The sequence below is a fragment of the Xenopus tropicalis genome, chromosome 1 (genome assembly GCF_000004195.4).
Source record: "Xenopus tropicalis strain Nigerian chromosome 1, UCB_Xtro_10.0, whole genome shotgun sequence".
NCBI classification, from domain to species: Eukaryota; Metazoa; Chordata; class Amphibia; order Anura; family Pipidae; genus Xenopus; species Xenopus tropicalis.
In genome coordinates this window covers 37,719,494-37,743,566 of record NC_030677.2, presented here as the reverse complement: position 1 = coordinate 37,743,566, position 24,073 = coordinate 37,719,494, and the positions used below count along the sequence as shown (strand labels likewise).

Below are 24,073 nucleotides of genomic sequence, written 5' to 3'. Positions count from 1 at the left end.
CTGCTTATAGTACCCGTGTATAGTACCCGCGTATATGTACCTGGGTACAGTGCCTGCGTATAGTGCTTGCGTATAGTGCCTGTGTATAGTACCTGTGTATAGTACCTGCGTATATGTACCTGGGTATAGTACCTGCATATAGTGCCTGCGTATAGCGCCTTCTTATAGCGCTTGCGTATAGTGCCTGCGTATAGTGCCTGCGTATAGCGCCTGCGTATAGCGCCTGCGTATAGCGCCTTCTTATAGTGCTTGCGTATAGTGCCTGCGTAAAGTGCCTGCGTATAGTGCCTGCGTATAGTGCCTGCGTATAGTGCCTGCGTATAGTGCCTGCGTATAGTACCCGTGTATAGTACCCGCGTATATGTACCTGGGTATAGTGCCTGCGTATAGTGCCTGCGTATAGTACCTGCGTATAGTACCTGCGTATAGTACCCCTGTATAGTACCCGCGTATATGTACCTGGGTATAGTGCCTGCGTATAGTGCCTGCATATAGTGCCTGCGTATAGTACCTGTGTACAGTACCTGCGTATAGTACCCGTGTATATGTACCTGGGTATAATGCCTGCGTATAGTGCCTGCGTATAGTACCTGCGTATAGTACCTGCGTATATGTACCTGGGTATAGTACCTGGGTATAGTGCCTGCGTATAGTGCCTGCGTATAGTGCTTGCGTATAGTGCCTGTGTATAGCGCCTTCTTATAGTGCCTGCGTATAGTACCCGTGTATAGTACCCGCGTATATGTACCTGGGTATAGTGCCTGCGTATAGTGCCTGCGTATAGTACCCGTGTATAGTACCCGCGTATATGTGCCTGCGTATAGTGCCTGCGTATAGTGCCTGCGTATAGTACCTGCGTATATGTACCTGGGTATAGTGCCTGCGTATAGTGCCTGCGTATAGTGCTTGCGTATAGTGCCTGTGTATAGTGCCTGCGTATAGTGCCTGGGTATAGCGCCTGCGTATAGCGCCTGCGTATAGCGCCTTCTTATAGCGCTTGCGTATAGCGCCTGCGTATAGCGCCTGGGTATAGCGCCTGGGTATAGCGCCTGTGTATAGCGCCTGTGTATAGCGCCTGTGTATAGCACCTGTGTATAGTGCCTGTGGGATGAAAACTGTAGCAAAATTTGAGAGTTGGTCCTTAGGTAAAGTTACAGCTGCAGATTCTTCTGTTCAGTTTTATTTCTGCACTGCCTTCAGTTTGTAATATCTCCTGAGCCCTGTCTGCATCTGTGCCTTGATTGGTCAATTTTACTGTCTGTCAAGAAAGCTGTGCCCTGATTGGAGAATCCACAAGAAAGATCCAATCAGAGCACAGCAGAACGGAGCTTGCAAGAACAGAAGATTTCCAGGACATTGCAGAAATGGAGTGAGTTTTTGTTTTGTGTTTTAATGTGCCAAGCAGGTTTGGGGAGCAAGCAGCAAAACACTGGGGGGGGAGCTGATGATTGTCAGGCGTACAGCTTTTAACTGTTCAGCGTCTATTCTCAGACACAGCATTTCCCCTTTAAGGCATTGCCGCTTTAAGCTGTAGTGTTGCAATGCATGCTGGGAATGTCCCACATGGGTACTGTATCGCTTGGGGTCAGGCTGTGCGGGTGAGTGTGCCGGGCAGCTGGGCACTGACTTTACTTCAGGGAATGGCGGAATTATGGGAATTCTGGGATGCCTCCACCCGCTGTGGCACAGTGAACAAGTAGTTGCTGAGTATTGCTTCTTAACCCTCACACACACACACACACACACACTCACTTACATTGCCGCTTATGCAGTTACAAAACTACAACTCCCATGGTTCCTTCGCCTCCGCCGCTGTTTCCGGGATATGTAGTTCTGGATTGCTGAAGGTTGTCGGGCTGCTATTTTCTCCATGTGACCCGTTCCTGGACTTATGACAGAACTCAACAAAATGACTTGAGGCTGTTGGTTTGCACAGCAAACAGTGGTGTGGCACATAAAGCTATTCAGTAGGGATGGAGCCCTGCATGGCACAGCTAATGGCACAGCTAATGGCACTAATGAGCTATGTGTATTTGTGTCTCATTGGGTAATGTTTCAGCAAGGAGAGAGAAATTGTATGTGAAGTTTAATTTCATTGCAGCAGCTCTCTACTTCATGTAGGGTCCTTATATGTTTCATTAATAATGCCTGCAGGGGGGTGTGCCTGCTAGATTGGGACAGTAGGACATAAGTCAAAAGGGGCATGCTTTCTATCCCCATTTAGATTGTAAGCTTCTATGTCCAGAGTTCCCTTCTAACATCTGTATACTTTATTTCATTATTGTTTCTCTCATATTATAGAGCTGCACATAGACAGAGAGCAGTCACTTCAGCAAAACATTATTTTATTTAAAAGGGCTCCAGCAGGGCACCCTCCTAAGTTTAATAACCCATATTGGCTTTTTGTCTATCTGGTGCTGCCTATTATGCTATGTAGATGACCTTTGAACAAATTCATCCTGAAAGTGGTGCAAGTAGAAGTTTACAGACCTATTAGCAACTGTATTTTACGGCCCCTACATTTCGGGAACAAGGCATATACAAACATATACTGTCGGTGTCCTGCCTGGCCCTCTATACTTACTGAACCCTTTTAACAGTCACATGGTGTGTTTCCCCTTACGTTAAGCCTTTGCATCCTGATATTCTTTTATTGCCAAGTGGGGCAGCTATATTGGAGTCTACAAAGGACCAATAATTCAAGTTTACGGTGTTCACTGACATCACTCAGGCAGGAGGGAGAGTGCAGAAACAGGGTGGAGGCAGGTAAATGGTGCAGGGTAGATAGCATGTGGGTCCTTACTGGTTACTCTCCCTCCGTTGTTCTGCCGTATGCGCGTTATGCCATTGAGTAGGACTAAATATGTACTGTGAGATTCTACAGCCCAAGAAAATAAAATAGCACATGGATAAGATGTTAAGCCAACAAATAGTTTAGGGTGGGCACATACACACTCAAAAACACTGGGCTTATTACAGAGTTGTCCGTGGGAGGGGTGGCTCTTATTCATGTGTATGCTTTAAGACTTCAATTTTTGTATTTTTTGATTTAGGTGTAAAGTAAACATCTTAATGTAAAAGGATGAGAAGGGTCACACTGTCTGCATGGAGGTCTGGCTTCCAGTGCCACTAAATTGGATATAAACAGCTGGAAAGATGTCCTCCCTGTTTCCTCATTCTACTTCAAAATGTCTGCGCTTGTGGAGACACACGATTTCTGCCCAGCAGAGGCACCTGGCATCTCAGAACTTGTTCGGTACCACTCTGTTTGGCCTTCACCACTTGCAGAAAACTGTTAACCCTATGAATATTCTGAGTCCAAGGCAATTTAGTTCTCAGAAGGTACAGGATTTGGGGATAATGCACCCTGTTCACTTACATTCACTATTATTCCATTTTTTCCTTCTAAAAAGAAACATTTCACTTTGTGGGTCTTGATGGAAGAGTCTTGTACAGTGTTCAGTTGGTTTATGATCTGGTGAATGGGACACCACCGCTTATTTGTTTTACTAACTAGTCATGCCCAGTGGATAGCCCACTCCCACTACAGGTGCTTTACCATAGGCTAAAGGTGATTACCCCAAATGATTAATTTCTATTGGTGTTTAACTTGCCCATTAAGGAAGTCAGTGGTTCTGCTTTTGACCAATTCAAGTAAATATTCTGCATTACAATCCAGCCTCCAGTACCTTTCTACATGGTAACCAACCACTGAAAACTGTAGTCCTCCTTTGGCCTTTGTCATCATTGCATAATGAGTGAACGATCCACCCATGGATCAGTTGTCGAGTGCCTGTTTCCCCACCGTTTTTAGGTGTAATTATACTACATAACAATAGTATACCACTTGATGATTACTTCATAGGTGCCCCTAGGTGATTTCCCTTATATTTCCATGCCAACTTTGCCACTGTTTCTTTTGTCACTGACTCCTGATAAATGTACCCAGTCAATCATGCCTCTCTTAAAGGAGAAGGGAAGGAGGAATCACTGGGGATTGCCAAGTTGTTAGGTTCACCCCAGTGGCCCAGGCATACCCTGGGAGTTTGCACAGTACAGAAAACAATAAAAAGGTGGTGAATGAAAATCTTCAAAGTCAATAAAAAGCTTCTTTGCGCTACATGCATCTGCCCAGGGCTATGGAAAACCCCATCTAGTTCTGTATTTTTGTTGTCTTTATCTGTAACTGCCATAATGCAGACCTCTCCCCTTTCTGTTGTGTCACTAGCTAATTCTCAATGTTGTGTGTTTCAGGAAAAACTTGACATGAGTGAATATGCAGTTGACTATATAAGGAATTTTTGCATAATTGCCCATGTTGACCATGGTAAAAGTACTCTTGCTGACAGACTGCTTGAAATAACAGGTATTTTTTTTTTTTTTTTTTTATTAAATTTCATATTCTGTGTGCCATGGGAACACATTAGTATTTGTATTGATACTGACTGCATAGCTTATGCACGCACACAGCTTTTCTTTTTAAAGGGAACTAAAGCTTAAAAATGGCTTTATGTTAATGTTTTATTTTCTTGTTGTAGTCTCACTGTAACCGTTTAAAAGCCCAAAAACTGTAATGATATAATAAGTTAATTATGTCTTCAAACTGTTAACAGCAGGTCACCCTCTTGAATCATGTTAGGCCATTTTTTGGGGTATTTGTGACACTGCCTGTGACACTGTGGCCATACAGGGGCAGATTTAAGCTGTTGAGTTGGATCCTTCATATTTCAGATTCAGCAGTTTATCTGCCCACGTATGGCTCCCTCCAGTGGGTTCAGACCAATATCAGGCCAAAAATCAGGCAGATGTCAGTCAGGCAGGCAGGCTTGATTTTTGGCTCTTTGATGTGGCCCTTGCTCTGATGGCTCCTATCCACTTTATTGTAATCTGATGGTTTGCAAATGATCGGATTAGAACCATATTACCCACCTTAGGTAGGCATATTGAACGATTCTTTTGTGTTTTTTTTCGATCTCGCCAAATGAGCTGATCTTATTGCGTATAGCCATAATTAGGAGTCATCGAAAACCACAAACCATAAAATGATTACGTCTGATACTACAGGCATGATTATAAAGCTCTGTTGCAGAATGCATTGGCATCTGAGATAGCATTTATTGTGAATTAATTACTTAGCCATATATTGTGACTTTTATACTATATGTACTGTTTGAATTGTGTATTGTGAGTCGGCCCCTAATCTCAGGTTATTGACAGAGGGCCAGCGCTTGTACTGTAAATCAGCAAATAACTAAGATATTGGGGGCATTTTTAGTGGCATAGATCCTTACTGCTAAAAGGGCTGTGGTTGTCTTGGACTGACTTCTATAGGCACCCGAGGGCTGCTGCTCTAGGCGCGGGCACCCTCAGGGTACATATGTGCACATGTGAAAGTACAAACCACAGATGCATAAGAATAAGGTAGGATGGTGGCTTGGACAGTGCAGTTTTTTCTCTAAAAGGAGCACCCAGTGATTGGATTATTTTGAGGGGTGGAGCATAACATTGGCAAAGCCAGTCAGTTCCCCTTTCCTTGTCCTTTAAGATTTAGTTTTTCTTTAAATCTTTCAATGCTAATCATAGTGCAACTTGATCATGACTTGTAATGATCCTTAGTAGTAAAGGTACTGTTGGGGGTTCTGAAAAAATGTAGTCAAAGCAAATTAAATATTGAATTTCTGTGTGTGCTTTGTCCTGTGTTTTTTACCTTAAATTTTGTGACTCCTATGCTGTTGTAACTACAAGCTGTTGCTTACAGAAGGGTATTAGATTGCATTGTTAGCATTTTCTACAGCAGAGAACTAGGTCATCACTGGCTTTATGACGCTTTCATTTAATTTTCATATTTTGCCAGGGCGGATTCCAAAAACAGATTCAAATAAACAAGTTTTGGACAAGCTCCAGGTGGAGCGAGAGAGAGGAATTACTGTCAAGGCACAGACTGCGTCTCTCTTTTATACTTTTGAAGGAAAAAAGTACCTCTTAAACCTGATAGACACACCAGTAAGTTTGCTTCTTATTTTTTTATACAGCTACACTCCCAACACTAAAGGCAAATTCAATTCTATGTAGTTGAAAAGTACTGATATGCCAAATAATTTTACCCCAGAAATGTATATGGTCTTCTCTAATCACATCAGATCATGCCGTGTACTTGCAAATGGAAGTATAGTACATTTATCTATCAGTGGCACAGTAAATACTAATACTTTTTTATTTCTTAGGGTCACGTGGATTTCAGCTATGAAGTATCTAGGTCCCTGTCTGCCTGTCAAGGTGTTTTGCTTGTGGTTGATGCCAATGAGGTAAAATTATTGCTTATTTCTTTTTTTTATAGAGGCAAAAGGAACAGATTTTGTAAATCGTGTGTATATAGATACATTTAATGCACCCTAAAGAGGCTTAGACATACAATTGCCATTGGCAACAGGTGAATTTTTAAAACATACTGAACTGACAGATTGGCCCATCTTCTGTTTGTTGGATCTCTGGTCGGAAATGTGGCTCAGTTTTATTTCCAGGTTACTTGATAACCTTATTGAAGCTCACTGGCCAACCTGTTTTTCTGTTTGGGCCTCTGTGTACTTGGAATACCAGGGCCTATTTTGAACCTGTTTTGGGCCTGTTTTTAGTAAATGGATCTGTGACAAGGCAAAGTGACTTATGCAAAAGGTAATAAGCATATAAAGAAAGGAAGCAAACTAGAAATTTATGTTAAGGGGGCGTTAAGTATGAATTGTAATGACTGTGTTTTATATTCCTTTAATTGCTTTCTAGTTGCTATCAAATAAAAGGATATCTGAATGAATGCTTAGTGTACGGCTTGTTTGTTTTTGTTTCATTCAAATTGTCTTTGTCTCAGTTTTTCCACCATTCTTCCTTCATTACAGTTATTAACTAATTAATAACCTTTACTTATCACTTTAAAAAAAAAAAAAAAGTGACTTCCTGTACAGGTCTCCCACCCCAAACATATTAATCTCTGTTCCTGGGGCTGCCTCCTTTCCTTGTATTTGCCTTGGAACCCAAAGCAGTGCAGAATGGTAGAACTGCCTATATATTTGAAAAAATATGTAGCCGGTCATATTGCAGCTATGCAACAGAGCAGCACAGGGTAGTGAGAGGATGAGTTGGATCATCATTTTGTTTCTCCCAAAAGTTAATTTTCAGTTGAGTTTCTCCTCTACAGCCTCATGTTCCTTTAAATGAGCTGAGCTGAGCTGAAAAAGAACCCACTTCTAGCTCCTAATTGAAATTGCATCCGGAATGGCAGCAGAGAATGAGATGACTTTTTTTTTTTTTATTTGAATTAAAAGATTGCAATCAAACAGAATGTACATTTTATTTGGAATTCTAGCTGAATAGCCGGCATTTAGAATCACTCTAAAAGTGAATTAATTTGCCAGTTCACCAGGTTTGATGTAACCTCGCATTTGCAGGTTTTAATAAGCATGTTTCATTTTTCTTAAGGGTATTCAAGCACAGACTGTGGCAAACTTCTTCCTAGCCTTTGAAGCACAGCTTTCAATTATTCCCGTCATAAACAAGGTAAATAGCACTCACAGCAACCTCCAAAGCGATTGAGCTAACAGCTTCCCTTCACCATGCAGCAGAATGTAGGACTGTTTTAAATTTGTTGTTGTTAAAGGGCACAGAATCCAAATCATTTTGTAAAAGTGTGGCAGGTACTTTGGTTGTTACTAATACCAGCTGTTGCTCAGAGAACCATTCTACTGTGATAAATCTCCCTCCTTTTAACCTCATGACTAGAGGATCACTATTTGGTGGCACACTTTCTTGGTTAGGGGTTATTAATTATTAGGAAGGCCGTGTGCAAAGTGCAAAAAACAGATGCAGTGTGCAATTTTTGCTACTTTGCGCACTGCATTCTTTGTGTAAACAGTTGATGCTGGCTTCTGTGCTCTGTTTTGAAACGGAGAGACCTATGGTACCCCCATGAACGCAATGCTGCCTGTGTTCAACAATGCTGTAATCATGAGGGGCAGGCAAGGGGAGGCAAGTAGTTGCCCCCCTCCAGCCCCTAAACCTAAATTACCCTACTTGCACATCAATCAGCTACACAACTAGAGCGTGGCAGAGGGCATAGACTTTAACAGGGCCTTGCCCTAAGGCAGTTGGTGAGGACAGGGCTGGCATCATTTGGTGGTGCTGTTTGCAACTCACAATGGATTTTTTTTTAAGGTACATACCAAAGCCAGAAAGGGGAATTTATTGGTAAATTAGCTCTTTTGTTTTATAAAGTGCAGTGCTGTGTTTAGTGAGGAAATTGTTTTATTCCATAACCCTAACAGACTTTAGTTTAGGATCTGTATTCCGTTACTGTCTCATACACCAGAGCAAAACACAGTATTGTAATGAAAAACATGGTTTGGTATGGCCCCAAATTTTCACTTGTATGAGGCCTGTTAGAAAAAGGAGCTCTTAATGGAGATACAAATGATCACTGCGACTTTGCATATAATTACACTATAATAGCACCCCTGTTACCTATAATTACAGCTAACCACAGGATAAGCTGTGCATCAGACCTGCACCATTTAAGTTCTTTGCTTGTTACATAGACCTCCAGTAATGTGGCACTGTCTCCAGATGGTTCTATTATAGAAATGACAGTTGCGACCAGAATTTGAGTTTCTCCAAAAGCCAAAATAACACTGTGGTCCACTTACTGAACCAAATCTAGTTATTTATCTGTGCCTTCTCAGTCTAATTTTTACTTTATTTTATACCTTTTATCATTTGTTTTACAGATTGATTTGAAGAATGCAGACCCTGAAAGAGCAGAAAAGCAAATTGAAAAGATGTTTGACATTCCAAGAAGTGACTGCATAAGGGTGTGTATGCGACTATGGGGAATTTATATCTTCATCGCTTTTCCTTTATCAGTTGACTTTTTATAGATTTTCTAAGCCATATGTAGAGAGACAGTTGTCTGTGAGTTAACATAAAGAGAAAGAAGAGAAGGGAAGAATAGGAAAGAGAAGAAATGAAGGAGTAGGGATGTGCCTGCCTGTGGTGTTACTTAAACAGGCGTGGCTTTCTACATTAGCCCAGCTGAATGAATTCATGTAAAAAATGGGGGTATATTTGCTCTTTGAAGGATAAGTACACCTTTAAAATAAGTGAATCTAAAATTCATGAGAGTGTTATATTTTTTTTTAAGATTCAGAGATATTAAGGGGAATACGTACTGTTAATATGAATTAATTTTTTTACAAACCCACTTCTGCCACTTGCTGGTCTGTTTCTGATCGAGATGTTGTTGAGGAAGTTGTTGAGATAAAGAAAGAGGGCTAGTCTGATGTTCTTCTGGTTAGGAAAGACGTAAGAAAAGTTATTTGACATTTTTAATGTTTTACAAACCAAACGAACGTCGGCTCAGCCTTCTTTCTTTCACCTGACAATTTCCTTGACTACATCATGATCAGAAATTGACCAGCAGGTGGCACTGTTGTAACAAAATTCAATCAAATCAACAGTATGTATATACAGTGGAGGAAATAATTATTTGACCCCTCACTGATTTTGTAAGTTTGTCCAATGACAAAGAAATGAAAAGTCTCAGAACAGTATCATTTCAATGGTAGGTTTATTTTAACAGTGGCAATTAGCACATCAAAAGGAAAATCGAAAAAATAACTTTAAATAAAAGATAGCAACTGATTTGCATTTCATTGAGTGAAATAAGTTTTTGAACCCCTACCAACCATTAAGAGTTCTGGCTCCCACAGAGTGGTTAGACACTTCTACTCAATTAGTCAACCTCATTAAGGACACCTGTCTTAACTAGTCACCTGTATAAAAGACACCTGTCCACAGAATCAATCAATCAAGCAGACTCCAAACTCTCCAACATGGGAAAGACCAAAGAGCTGTCCAAGGATGTCAGAGACAAAATTGTAGGCCTGCACAAGGCTGGAATGGGCTACAAAACCATTAGCAAGAAGCTGGGAGAGAAGGTGACAACTGTTCGAAAATGGAAGGAGCACAAAATGACCATCAATCGACCTCGCTCTGGGGCTCCACGCAAGATCTCACCTCGTGGGGTGTCAATGATTCTGAGAAAGGTGAAAACGCATCCTAGAACTACACGGGAGGAGTTAGTTAATGACCTCAAATTAGCAGGGACCACAGTCACCAAGAAAACCATTGGAAACACATTACACCGCAATGGATTAAAATCCTGCAGGGCTCGCAAGGTCCCCCTGCTCAAGAAGGCACATGTGCAGGCCCGTCTGAAGTTTGCCAATGAACACCTGAATGATTCTGTGAGTGACTGGGAGAAGGTGCTGTGGTCTGATGAGACCAAAATAGAGCTCTTTGGCATTAACTCAACTCGCTGTGTTTGGAGGAAGAAAAATGCTGCCTATGACCCCCAAAACACCGTCCCCACCGTCAAGCATGGGGGTGGAAACATTTTGCTTTGGGGGTGTTTTTCTGCTAAGGACACAGGACAACTTATTCGCATTAACGGGAAAATGGAATGAGCCATGTATCGTGAAATCCTGAACGACAACCTCCTTCCCTCTGCCAGGAAACTGAAAATGGGTGGTGGATGGGTGTTCCAGCACGACAATGACCCAAAACATACAGCAAAGGCAACAAAGGAGTGGCTCAAGAAGAAGCACATTAAGGTCATGGAGTGGCCTAGTCAGTCTCCGGACCTTAATCCAATAGAAAACCTATGGAGGGAGCTCAAGCTCAGAGTTGCACAGAGACAGCCTCGAAACCTTAGGGATTTAGAGATGATCTCTGTGCTTGCAAACAAGGGTTTTTCCACTAAGTATTAAGTCTTTTTTTGTTAGAGGGTTCAAAAACTTATTTCACTCAATGAAATGCAAATCAGTTGCTATCTTTTATTTAAAGTTATTTTTTCGATTTTCCTTTTGATGTGCTAATTGCCACTGTTAAAATAAACCTACCATTGAAATGATACTGTTCTGAGACTTTTCATTTCTTTGTCATTGGACAAACTTACAAAATCAGTGAGGGGTCAAATAATTATTTCCTCCACTGTACCTCTCAATATCCTTAAAATCCTTGAAAAAAATCAGAAATGTAAATTGCAAAAGTGAGTATAGAGTAGCACTCGCATAAATTGTAGATTTGTAATTTTTTTTTTTTATCCTTTACGGATCCCACATCATTATAAGGTAACCTTCATTGTGTAGTGCCTAGAATTAGAAACGGAGTAAGGCAGAAATGAACTATGTGAACCTCTTGAATTACTTTCAGAATGGATATTGTAAGGGTCCTTACACAGGGGCATATGCATCTACTGAAATGCATACTGTATATTGTGTTAAAATGTGCTGACCTGAAACCTTGTGGGTCTAGTCAGGCAGAACAAAATGAAATCAGTTGCGCTGAAACATGCATCAAAGTCAGGAAAAAATAAAATTGACAGGGTGAAAGGAATGTATTTATTCCTGCATAGACTGACTTTACAACCCAAGCTTTTCAATGAAATATTCCCAGGAACGTTCTATTCAGATGTAATTATTACACAGAAATCCCTATGTGCTTAGGAGTTTAATAGACATAATGTCTTTGTTTCATTTTATACTGTTTGCTTTAATGTGCTATATGTTCAGTTCTACTTTACACTTCCCAACATACTTCCCCTTTAAATTGTACGCACCAGTTAACTTAATAATATCACAAGTTCTGATCATTAGCCTATTCTGTATTCTGAATATCATCTTCTACTTGGTGCGGCAGGCAATTTCTAAACGCAATAAAATCTGTACGCTAAACTATCTTTTCAATTTATCACTACAATATTTTTTACTTTAGATCTCTGCTAAATTTGGAACAAATGTGGAGCGGGTTCTGCAAGAGGTTATTACCAAAATTCCCCCGTGAGTATGTATGCCTTGCTGAACTTCTGCCTTGGCTTTTATCTAGTAAAAAAGAATGTTTTTTCCTTTGGAATATGGAGGTGGCATTAATATGAGTGAAAATATAGCTGTTACAAGCACCTTCTGTACAGGTTCAGACATGGAAGATCTATTGCAGTCTTAATCTTCAGGCCATTTGCCCTGTAGCCAGCCTTGTGTGCTGGGGTTAATTAAGGGGACCCAGACTCACTGACCTGAACTTTTCAATTCCAGGTAGGAAGAGAAATGCAAATAAGGTTAATTGGTTAATTGCAACAACTCTTTAGATTACTACCAATGAACAAGAAGTTAACATTCCCCTATTGGTAAGTTTTCTTTATTCATCTCTTTGGTGTCCGGACTGCTTTAGTAGGGGAATGGGTATGTCTGGATTCCTTACATTGCAGGGCCCACTTGTTTATAAAAGAATTTTTAGTAGGCCACACAGCAGCTCCCTTTTACCACATTCCAGGGATGTCTTTACTCCAGGGAACCTAGTCTTAATTTTCATTTCCGTTTTAAAAATCACTCTGGTACTGAAATCTCACCCACAGCCCATGCTGGAGCTCACACTGCCTGGCTAGACTGCCTGGTCTAACTTATTCTTCCAAAAGATCTGACAAATAGCCCTTATGAAGGTACTGGTATGGGACCTGTTTTCCAGAATGCTGGGGACCTGGGGTTTTCTGGATAAGGGATCTTTCTGTAATTTGAATCTCCATAACTTAAGTCTACTAAAAATCATTTAAATATTGAATAAACCCTATTGGCTTGTTTTGCCTCCAATAAGGATGAATTATTTTGGGATCAAGTGTTGTATTATTACAGAGAAAAAAGGAAATCATTTTTAAAAATTTGAATTATTTGCTTATAATGGAGTCTATGGGAGATGGGCTTTCCGTAATTCGAAACTTTCTGGATAACGGGTTTCCGGATAAGGGATCCCATACCTGTACTAGAAAACTAGTAATGGCTGTTACCCAGTACCAATCATGTGACAAAACCCTGTGCTCCACAAGATTAAAACAATATTTAGAATAGATCACTGTAATAATGGTACTTGGACTGATTTAAAACCTATAGTACTGCATGGTGGCATTGTCCCGCTGCTCTTTGGTCAGAAGTATCTCAACTTATCTTGCAACTTATTTCTATTCCCATCCAACTTACCAAAGGAATAGCATTGTTGTTACTCCCTCACCCTAACCTGCTCCCGGAGCAATGAATATTAGTAGCCCAGATACTTCCAGCTTCATGCTGGGTAATAGCCCTACATTGGCTAGCTCCCTCTCTGTCTTTAACAATGATAAAAGAAAGACTTTACATCTATCCAATCAATGCACTCTCAGCTATCTTAGAGGATAAATTGGACATACATAATATCATGCATTTGGCTACCATGGGATACTTTCCTTTCCACTGAGATACCCTCTTAGGATGATGGCCCATAGAGCAAGTTAGTCGCTTGCGATAGATCTCTGCTACTGTAGGCGAATAACTACTCTGAAATGCCCTTCCGCCAGTAACAATAGGAGTCTCCGGTGGAAAGGCCTACGCATCAGTAACAACACAGGCACAATAACTTTATTATATTCATTAGTAATAGTGAACACACTTTACATCGTTTTAAAAGTGCGGACATTAATCCGTCTGTTGTTCTAGTTCTTCTTTATGAGTTGACAAAAGTTTCCATCTCGTGCAAATGCATTTTTATTTCAGGCCCAAGATGGAGAGAATGAGCCCCCTAAAAGCTTTACTGTTTGACTCCACCTTTGATCACTACAGAGGAGTTGTGGCTAATGTTGCACTGTTTGGCGGGGAGGTAACCAAAGGCCACAAGATTCTCTCCGCACACACGGGGAAGAGCTATGAAGTCAATGAAGTTGGTATCCTGACTCCGGAAGAAGTGCCAGCAGATAAATTGTGAGTTTATGCTCATTATAGCTTGCAAGTTTCTTCCTTCATCGCTATTGACTTCTATTCCATTTTATATATGCTAGATATATTATATTTTGTTTGAAATGATTACCTTGTGTTTTATTGATGATTACTGTTAAGCTGGATGTACACAAGACCACTCATTTGGCTAGGACTCCATATAAACAGATCCTTACCTGATATGGCCACCAACACACTGGGCCAATCAGGATGATCAGATTGTTAGACCCTGCGGTCAAGGGTCAGATCATAATGGCAGCCTAGGTAGATTCTGAGAGAAACACATCAATGTGCCAATGGCTTCTCTATGGCCACCTCATATTAGGCTTGAGGTTAATATAGGGTTTTCATTTTTGCTTCTGAATGGCTATGATAAAACTGGTTTCTTCCCACTAACAACAATGAGGACCACTAAAATAGCTGCCTGACATTTCTTTGGAACAGGGTTACTAAACCCCCCTCCCCCCCCTTGAAGTAGTAAGACATGTCTGAATGTAATTTTTTATAGGATTTAGGATTTCAAGTGAATTAGAGAGAAAAAAAATTTGTGTAAAAATTATAAAAACAACAAATATCTCGAATTTGTAAAAAATTAAAACTCTATTATCTTGAACTAAAAGTATCCCTTGAATTCTACATAAACTTGCTAGCTTTTAGATGCCGAAGTTTTGCATTTGAGTTTTCAGGTTTTTCCCTTATTACATTCACATATAACTGAACTTTGCAAGTTTTAGTGTATGTCATTAGCCTATTGGTTGATTTTGTATTTTGACAATATTTTTTTTATTAATTAAATTAGATCTGTACAGGGTAGAGATGATATAGTTACATTTCTGTCTAATATTTTAATGTAGGTTGGTAACATATCTTTTAATAACTTAGTTTCAGTTATGTTATGTGAAGCGTCTGACATTACTTAGAGCTGTTCTAGCTCTAGTGCCAACACTTAGCAGCATTTATAAGGATACATTTTACAGAGAATCTGAAGTTATTTTGTGTATTTTAATTTTTCTGGGCTCCTTACAATTCTGCCTTTGGCCTCATAAACAGATGACAAACTAGATGAGCTGTCAGGATCTCCAATGATTGCACTTCAGTTGTTATACCACTAGGTGGTGATGTGATTGTTTTATATAAATCCCACTTAATGCTGTATATGGCAATTGTTTTGCAGCTGGAGCCAGTGGTGCATTAGGGTTCTCTCAACTCTAATGCAGAATTCTGTTTTGTTTAGATATGCTGGGCAGGTGGGATACCTCATTGCAGGGATGAAAGAAGTAAAAGAAGCACAAATAGGAGACACTCTGTATCTGCAGAAACAGCCGGTAGAGCCCCTGCCTGGGTTCAAATCTGCCAAGCCCATGGTGTTTGCTGGTGAGAAATAACCCGACTGTCTGTACTGCTACCCCTAATAGAACTGCTCAGCTGCAGCCCTTTGCTCTCACTAAAGCAATACTCACATACAAATAGATGTTATTTAAAGGGGTTAGAGAAAAAGATTTTATTTAGAATTTGATTCATATAAACAGGCAGACAAACAATGAGTGCATGTTTTATGTGGATTTCTAGTTTATACAACAGTCAAAGGATTCATGATATGTGAGGATTATTTTCATCAGGGGGCCTTATATATCTGCATATATACACAGGGGATTATGTATCCCTATTGTAACACAAGGTGATATTAGAAGTGAGGAGTTCCAAGGCCACAAGCCAAGTACTTTTATACAAGTCATGGAGCTGTGAGGTGATTGGTCATTTCATTATGTGTTTCTGTAGGGGAAGCATTGCAATGCTGTAACATTGAAACAAATCACGCCATCATTTATCAGCAGATAGTTGGAACTATGATTCAAGCATCTTTCTATCGGTCTTTAAATCGCCAGTGAATAGACTGCAAGTGTGATGCTCTGCTACATGGTGCAGGCGCCCCCTGGAGGAATAATTGTTTTGTTTTTTTGTTTTGTTTTTTTATTAACAACCCCTCCCCTTACAACCTGGAGTTCTGTAGATGCTGAAACTTGTCCTTGCTTGGTTCATGCACACTGAGCCCTCTTGTCCCATTGGTTTTGGCACCAGATAGAGAATCAGTGGCAGTTTGTTTTTCACAAGCAGCTGAAATCTGACTTACTATTTTCTGCTGGAAACAAGTCAGCACATAGGATAAAGTGGCTCTGCCAGCCTGTCAGTAGCTTCTAGGGGAGCAGCAATCCTCAGTGCTACAGAGGCATTTTAGTAGGTCTTACTATGAACAAAAATGTGTTCCTATTTATAAACAGCATTTATAAAGAAAGCCAAAGATCAACCACAGGTCTTCTGCAAAGGCCCTCCTACCCTCTTCATATCCACACAGAAGACATCTCCCAGAATGGCACTGCATCCCTGTACCTGTAGCCGGTAGGTGGGGTTGTCAGCTCCCATGTCTGGCCCCCTGACTTCCTATCCTCTGCTCTCTGCCACCTACAGCAACATCAGCATGCCCCCATTTCTTCACCCTTCTGCCATCTTTTGTATACAATGAGAGATACGTATAATATGTTGGACTCCATCTGTAGGTTATAAGTCAGTAAAAAGTTGGCATATGATATGAGGTAAATGTGTCCCTTTCTTTATAATGGTTCATCTACAGCCAGATAAGTAAATGCTCAGTGAATTAATGTGCCTGTTTCCTTTTCCCAAAAGGCATGTATCCTGTTGACCAGTCTGAATACAATAACTTGAAGGGGGCGTTAGAGAAACTGACATTAAATGACTCTAGTGTCACAGTGCATCGGGACAGCAGTGCTGCACTTGGGGCTGGTTGGAGGTAAGCTGCTAATAAAGGGGTGTATGTCTCTTATTCTTACAGCTGTCTATTCTTACAGCACTGCAGGCTTTAAAGGGGTACTATACCGCCTTTTTAACACATTCCATTTCCTGATCCTATTGAGCATAATCAGCAGTCTACTAAAGGTGGCCATATGCTATAAAATCCACTCGTTTGGCAAGGTCTCCAAACAAGCAGATCAGAAGGACTCGAACCGGCAGCGAAATCTGCCCATGTATTGCCACCATAAGCAGCTTCTTTCTTTAAAGAGATACTGGCACCAGAAATGAAACCATTTTTACATCTGTCATAACATTGTCTGTGCATGCTATTTATAATTTTGCCATAAAAGTATTTGTCCAAGCTTTTACATTCCCTATCTGATGCCCCATGTTCCTCTATGAGGGGGCGGCCATATTTGTCCAGCAAGAGGTCGTTAGCATTAGAAGCTGTAACTGACAGGCTGAGAAGGGACAGTCAGGTTGGCAAAACAGTCAGGTTTTGGGATTTCAAGTAACAATTACTTACAAAAGCAGCCCTATCAGTAAAAAATGATCAACACGACCTATAGGCAACTTTTTATGTAGATTTATATTTTAAAAAGTTGTTTTTTCGTGTCAGTATCACTTTAATATCTAAAAGTCTAACAGGCTGCAGCTGGGGAAAGGGAAGGGTTTGTTTATATAAAAGGCTTCTCAGTGGACTGCTGATTTGTTTTGATTGTGCTTGTTGGGAACAGGAAGTAGAAAGTGACTTTAGTTCCAATATCAGATTTTCCTTTTTTAGTGAAGGGCCCTATGTGTACATGATACAGTAGCCTCTATTGATCTAGGACTAGGTAAATGATAATGGACTACCTATTGTCCATTCTTGTTGCCAATAAATTGTATTTAATGCAGTTTTGTTCTGCTTTTTGGGTAGGTTGGGATTCCTTGGGTTGTTGCACCTGGAAGTATTTAACCAGCGCTTAGAGCAGGAATACAATGCGTCAGTAATAATGACTTCACCAACTGTTCCATACAGGGCCATCCTTTCTTCTCCCAAACTAATTAAGGTCTGTATGCACTGAAGGACATAACCTGTACATAAATGGGCTGTATCATTGTATCATGGGCTGTGTCATTGTAATTTGTAGGAGTATGGAGAAAAGGAGATAACAATAGTAAACCCTGCAGAATTCCCAGACAAGTCTCAGGTGTTGGAATATCTAGAGCCCATGGTATTGGGAACAATCATTTCACCGGACGAATTCATGAGCAAAATCCTATCTCTGTGTCAGGTAATGAAAATCACTGCTTGGAAGTAACTTTCCACACTTTTACAATATTATATATGTATGTCTTTTATTATAAAAGTAGTTTTCAGGCACTAGAACTTCAAGGCAGACAGACCAAGCTTTTTTTCTATTTTATTTTTTTAAACTACAGGTACAGGTAAGTTATTTGGAAACCCGTTATCCAGAAAGCTCCAATAAGGCCATCTCCCATAGATTACATTTTAATCAAATAAATCAAATTTTTAAAAATGTTTACTTTTTTCCCTGTAATAAACTTTGTACTTCATCCCAAATAAGACAGAATTAATCCTTACTAGAGGCAAAGAAGTTCTATTGTTTTTTTGTGATTTTCTAGTAGACTTAGGGTATGGAGATCCAAATTACAGAGAAACTCCTTATCCGGAAAACCCCAGGTCCCGATCATACTGGATAAAAGGTCCCATATCTGTACTTGTTGGCTCTCTTGTGTTCTCATGAGGTCGATCTGCAGCTTATTGTTCCCTCATGATAAATGTGATATCCAGGGCCCAGTGGGTGACTTATATAGAAGGCAGATTAAGGGAACACGAAATGCGTTTACAGTACAAGTTGTAAATCTTGAGATCTCATTGCACTTGTATGTGGGGTAAAAGCCCGACTGCCCCATGCATTGCTAGTGGAGCATCAGAGACTGCAGCTATGTATGTGTCTCTAATCTAGTTTTCCTTTAGTCACGAAGAGGAATTCAGAAAAGCCTGGTGTATATCGACGATCACAGAATCATGATGAAATATCTTTTTCCTTTGAATGAAATTGTAGTAGATTTTTACGATGGACTAAAGTCTCTGTCATCTGGATATGCAAGGTATGTGCTGTCGTGCTGGGATCCATTAGTCTGAAAGGCACCATGCATTATTATGCAATAAGATTATGAAAAAGATTATGCCGTGTCTTACAAGTGTGCAGTGCGTAATTAAAATTTGCAATGCAATAATGGTTTAATGAAAAATTTCTATTCTTATCTGTGCAATAAAAGCTTCTAAGTGGCACTAATGTGGCAAATCTATTGGCAGTAAAATGCCAAAATTATTTTCCTTCTCCTTTTAATGCAGTCAGTGCAGCCACAGTCAGCAGGTGAGACTGGGAAATGTAAGCTAAATGTAATGTAATCATAGAACAATGTATTATATTTCATGTCATTTAAAACACATCTAAATGCCCTGTTGGATTAGTGAAGTACAGGTGGGGTTCCTGATGCCACTTATTATTAACATGTATTTATAAAGCTCCAAAATATTATGCAGCGCTGTGCAATAAATGGGTTTATACAACCGATACAAGAGGTGATGATGGCCCTGCCCAAAAGATCTTACAATCTAAACACCCCTTGAATAAAATAAAATGAGATCCTTATCTGTACAAGTTTGGCCACAGTTTATGTAGATTTCCCTTGTTGTGTCACTACATTTCTCCCAATTGCTGACCAGCAACAAAGAAGAAAACAGGAAATGCAATTATTGATTCTTCGTGATTTGTAAATCTCCCCAAAATTGTATTCACTTCTTGCAGCTTTGATTATGAAGACGCAGGGTACCAGTCAGCTGACCTAGTGAAAATGGACATCCTGCTAAACGGGCGCCCCGTGGAAGAGCTGGTCACTATTGCCCACAGGTGGGATGAGTTTGTGATCCAGTGTCTCAGTTGAGCAGAATGACCCGTGTGAAGGGATTGCATGTATCTACAACTTCATTTCAAAAGAGAAAAATTGTGTTGTCTTTTATAGGGAAAAGGCCTACCCAGTTGGAAAGGCAATATGTGAAAGGCTGTGCGAGTCCATCCCCAGGCAGTTGTTTGAAATAGCCATCCAAGCTTCTATCGGTAGCAAAGTCATAGCAAGAGAAACGTACGTATTCATATATATATCTCTCTTTCACACTGTGAAATGCTTGAGAAAGGGGCTATCTGACCCCAAAACGTTGCATATCCGCAATAAAAGTTTAAGGGCTTGTTCCCTTGTTTGCAGCCCTGAGTGCCACTTGTTTTTTGTTGGTACACTGTGAAATGGACACATTGCTTCATAATTACACTCCTCCCAGGCTGCTGTACCTCAGTGGGAAGCACTGTTCTCTATCCCCTTCTATCTAGCTTATGTATAGCCAAGTCTCTAACAAAGAACTTCTCTCAATATGGCAGGGTTGCCTCCTATTAAACTTGCCTGGGAATAGAAAAAAAGATAAAATAGGAGACAGTCTCGAATTTGCAGTTTTGAGAAGTTACATTATTTGTAGTGATCTCTGCCATAGAAACGTGTGCTAGCAACCATCCCATCATACTGCCTTTAGAAAGCAATATAATTGGGGCTACCCCATATGTTTGCAGGTCAGTGAGAGAGACATGATGGATACTGATGGATTGTTAACTAAAAATGTGTGTATTTTTGTTTCTCAGAGTTAAAGCTTACAGAAAGAATGTCCTGGCAAAATGCGTGAGTACAACCTTTCCCTACGGCACAACTCTGTCTATAATAATAGCACCTGCTAGTCACTTCCCAACTGTCTGTCATGCTGGCCACTGGCTACCTGAGCAGACTGGGTTCCATATATCTTCACATGGCAGGGCTTTGGAAGCCTTTTATCTGTGAATATTTTACCTGACACTCATGTTTATACCCATGTATTAGCTTAAAGTATACTGGGAATGTATTGGCCATAAATAAAGAACATATCAATTGAACTTTTCTGGCTATTAATGTATGAACTCCATGCTGTGTACCATGCAGAGATGCAGCACACACCTACAGTATTTGGTCTGTTAAATGTACAAAAGTTGCAGGCTTGTTTTAGATGTTCTGATTGATTACTGATTAGTTTAGCCTGGGAACATTCTAAATGCTGTGATTATTATGATTGTTGATTCTAGCCTTTGCTTTCAGCTACACATGGATGCACAGAAACTCATCTCTTAAAAAGGTCATATGGATACAGAGAGCACTTAACATAACCTAGCTGTTTAACAACAGTCAGTTCTGGCCATTTTTATTTAAAGGAGAACTAAATCCTAAAGATAAATATGGCTATGCCATATTTTATATACTAAACTGACTGTACTAACTTAAAGTTTCAGCATCTCTATAGTAGTAATGATATAGATCAGGGCTGTCCAACTGGCGGCCCGCGGGCCCCCCTCTTTGTGGCCCCCCACCTGTCTGGCTGCTTTGATGGCTTACCTTTGTGTATTACCTTTAAATGGTATCAGTACTGAGATTAACTGCCCCCCTGCATTGCTCACACCTCAGATTCAGGCTGTAATCCCCCTGTATTGTTTAATCATGTAATCCCCTGTGTTGTTCACACCTTTTAATGCCTTCATTGTTTTCCCCCTGCAGTGTTCACACCTCAGGCTCAGGCTGTAATCACCCCCATTGTTCCCCTGTTCACACCTCAGACATTCCCTCTGACACATCCAGCATTGTGTCACTGTATGCTGCCTGTGTGTGCAATAGGGCAGGCATAGTATGGCACACATAGGCAGGGGTGGGCAGGAATAGTATGGCACACATAGGCAGGGGGGCAGGCATAGTATGGCACATATAGGCAGGGGAGGGCAAGCATAGTATGGCACACATAGGCAGGGGAGGGCAAGCATAGTATGGCACACATAGGCAGGGGAGGGCAGGAATAGTATGGCACACACAGGCGGGGGGGGGGCAGGAATAGTATGGCACACATAGGCAGGGGGGCAGGCATAGTATGGCACACATAGGCAGGGGAGGGCAAGCATAGTATGGCACACATAGGAAGGGGAGGGCAAGCATAGTATGGCACACATAGGCAGGGGAGGGCAAGCATAGTATGGCACACATAGGCAGGGGAGGGCAAGCATAGTATGGCACACATAGGAAGGGGAGGGAAAGCATAGTATGGCACACATAGGCAGGGGAGGGCAGGCAGAGTATGGCACACACAGGAGGGGTAGGGCAAGCAGTACTCTGCCTGCTCTATGCCTCCCCTATGCTGCCTGTGTGTGCCATACTCTGCCTTTCCTATGCTGCCTGTGTGTGCCATACTCTCCCTGCCCTATGCTGCCTGTGGAAGGTGAACCTGGCAGGGGTTTGTTCCTGGAGTTTGGCATTTGGAAATAGTCATTATATGGTCCCCAAGGGGTGTAATGATATGCTGGGGGGTTGCTGTGCTATCCACAGAAGAGGAGGAGGCATATCGATTTAAGTGTATGACATAATATAATTCTTTCATATATAAATGAAGGGTGATATCCCTTGAGTGAGCACCAACCATTGGGGTTTTGCTGTGTTGCCACCATTAATGTGGGGATGGTCTTAAAAGCTCTTGTGATAGCATGGGTGTAGTTTGAAGTGGGTGTGGTTTAAAAAAGGGGAGTGGTCAAAACTGGCTTCCATTATCGGCCCTCCACCATGTAGGCAAGAAAAATTCCGGCCCTCGGTACCACAGAAGTTGGACAGCACTGATATAGATCATAACAGTTGTTACAGGAACTCCCCATCTTGGAAAGTGTCAGTGACACGCACATGCTCAGTGGGCTCTGGGCAGCTGTTGAGAAGCTGAGCTTAGGTGTCGTAGCAAATTATAAAGCAGAAAATGAGGTTCGCCTGTCAAATAAGCTGAAGCTAAAGGTCTGGCTATTAAATTCTGATGCTAACTGCACTGGTTTCAGAGCTGCAATTTAGTAATAATCTGAATTATTTACTAATCTTCCTTTATATTGTGACATTTATATTCTATATATACAGTATAGTGTGAGTGGGCCCCTAAGCTCAGGTAAGTGCCAGCCGCACAGAGCATGGGCAGGGAATCAGTAGAAAAGATGATGGGGGGGGGGGCTACTGGGGCATCTTAGGGGGGTACAGATCTTCTCTGCTAAAGGGCTGTGGTTGCTTTTTTATGCGTATTTCGGCTATATGTGTTTGCACCCAAGCGTATCTCATTCATTCGGGTACAGGCACATTTACAGTAGCGGGGCGTATTCGCTTGCCGAGAATATGCCACGTCTGACATCAGCCTAAACCCCTTTGACTGACAGTGTCCACTTCTTGAGCCACTGCAACCTTGCTCTCCATAATGTCTCTGATCCCTATATTAGTCTTGGTTGGCAGCATGGTTGATGTTAATACACTGTTAAAGATAAAACAACAAGGTGAATGTTGTCCATTTGTGGTTTCTGATGTATATAATTATTGGAAGAACTTTCTTTGGCGTTATGATTAAACAATATTGTGACGGTGATTCTCTCTCATGGCAGTACGGAGGTGATATCACAAGGAAAATGAAGCTGCTGAAGAGGCAAGCTGAGGGAAAGAAGAAAATGAGAAAAATCGGCAATGTGGAAGTGCCAAAAGATGCTTTTATCAGTGTGTTGAAACGAAAACCAGACAAGTGACCGTACAACCCACTCGCCTCAGTGGCTCCAGATACTGAAACTGCCATATGGACTGAAACAAAAGTAACCAGGGGATCAATAACCACTTATCTATCATATCCTTTCTTTGTAAATCCGGTTCTAAATTGAGCAACAGGAAAGAAAGGAGAACAAATAATTGCATATCGTAATGGGAAGCATCTTCAGAGCCGTTCTAGAATTTTTATGTTTTTTTTTTTTTTTTTTAATATGTGAAGGCCGCTGCACTGTACAGTATCTGTAAAAGAGGTCTCTTTATTATGTACATACCCTATTATTTACATACCAAATGCGCTTTTATCTTTACTAATAAATGACACACCTTTCTGTTATTCTCAGAGGTGTGTAGTACATTCAGTGGGCTTAATTAATATACAGCATTCTGTGTGTTAATGAAGATCTGCCAAGTGGGGATGAACAGCGCCATGTGCTTGGGTATGAACCTCAAGTGCTTGTTACATTCAGGCTAAAGATTTTTTTTTTTTTTTTTTTTTTACTACCCACCACAATGCAGTGTTTTTCCTTAGAATTACAATTGTGGGCATGCTATTTCTCTTGCCATTTTGGTGGAAACCTTTTCAGTGTACTGCGTTAATAGTGGCAACAACATCCAATTTGCATGGGGCAAATCAGTTGAGGCTACTGATGCAAGGGAAGCCTGGAATTAGCACCATGCCCAGGCTGGGAATAGTGCCAGAGATTGCTGTTAGATGATTCAATAATTTCACTTGATTCTGTTAA

General features: G+C 40.9%; 1 protein-coding gene across 3 annotated transcripts; it reads left to right on the top strand.

Annotated features, from left to right (window-relative positions):
- The first annotated feature begins 1,347 nt into the window (after positions 1-1,347).
- guf1 (GUF1 homolog, GTPase) lies at positions 1,348-23,703 on the top strand. Of its 3 annotated transcripts, none has more exons than XM_012955693.3 (18): positions 1,348-1,369; positions 3,054-3,342; positions 4,255-4,366; positions 5,855-6,003; positions 6,225-6,305; positions 7,471-7,548; positions 8,772-8,855; positions 11,818-11,882; positions 13,620-13,823; positions 15,073-15,212; positions 16,521-16,644; positions 17,566-17,698; positions 17,780-17,923; positions 18,631-18,764; positions 19,469-19,570; positions 19,683-19,802; positions 20,348-20,384; positions 23,177-23,703. In XM_012955693.3, exons 2-18 carry the CDS (start codon positions 3,157-3,159, stop codon positions 23,312-23,314), a joined length of 2,031 nt encoding a protein of 676 aa, XP_012811147.1. In that variant the 5' UTR covers positions 1,348-1,369; positions 3,054-3,156; the 3' UTR covers positions 23,315-23,703. The 3 variants fall into 3 exon arrangements, with proteins under 3 accessions (XP_012811147.1, XP_002933495.1, XP_004911270.1); XM_002933449.5 differs by lacking the exon at positions 1,348-1,369 and adding an exon at positions 1,409-1,598; XM_004911213.4 differs by lacking the exon at positions 1,348-1,369 and adding an exon at positions 1,614-1,696.
- The last annotated feature ends 370 nt before the right edge of the window (positions 23,704-24,073 follow it).

Coding starts and splice junctions, on each gene's coding strand:
- guf1 (XM_012955693.3), top strand. CDS start 3,157: ATGTCCTCCCTGTTTCCTCATTCTACTTCAAAATGTCTGCGCTTGTGG. Junction 6,306..7,470: donor TTGTGGTTGATGCCAATGAG/GTAAAATTATTG, acceptor ATTTTTCTTAAG/GGTATTCAAGCACAGACTGT. Junction 20,385..23,176: donor AGAATGTCCTGGCAAAATGC/GTGAGTACAACC, acceptor CTCTCATGGCAG/TACGGAGGTGATATCACAAG.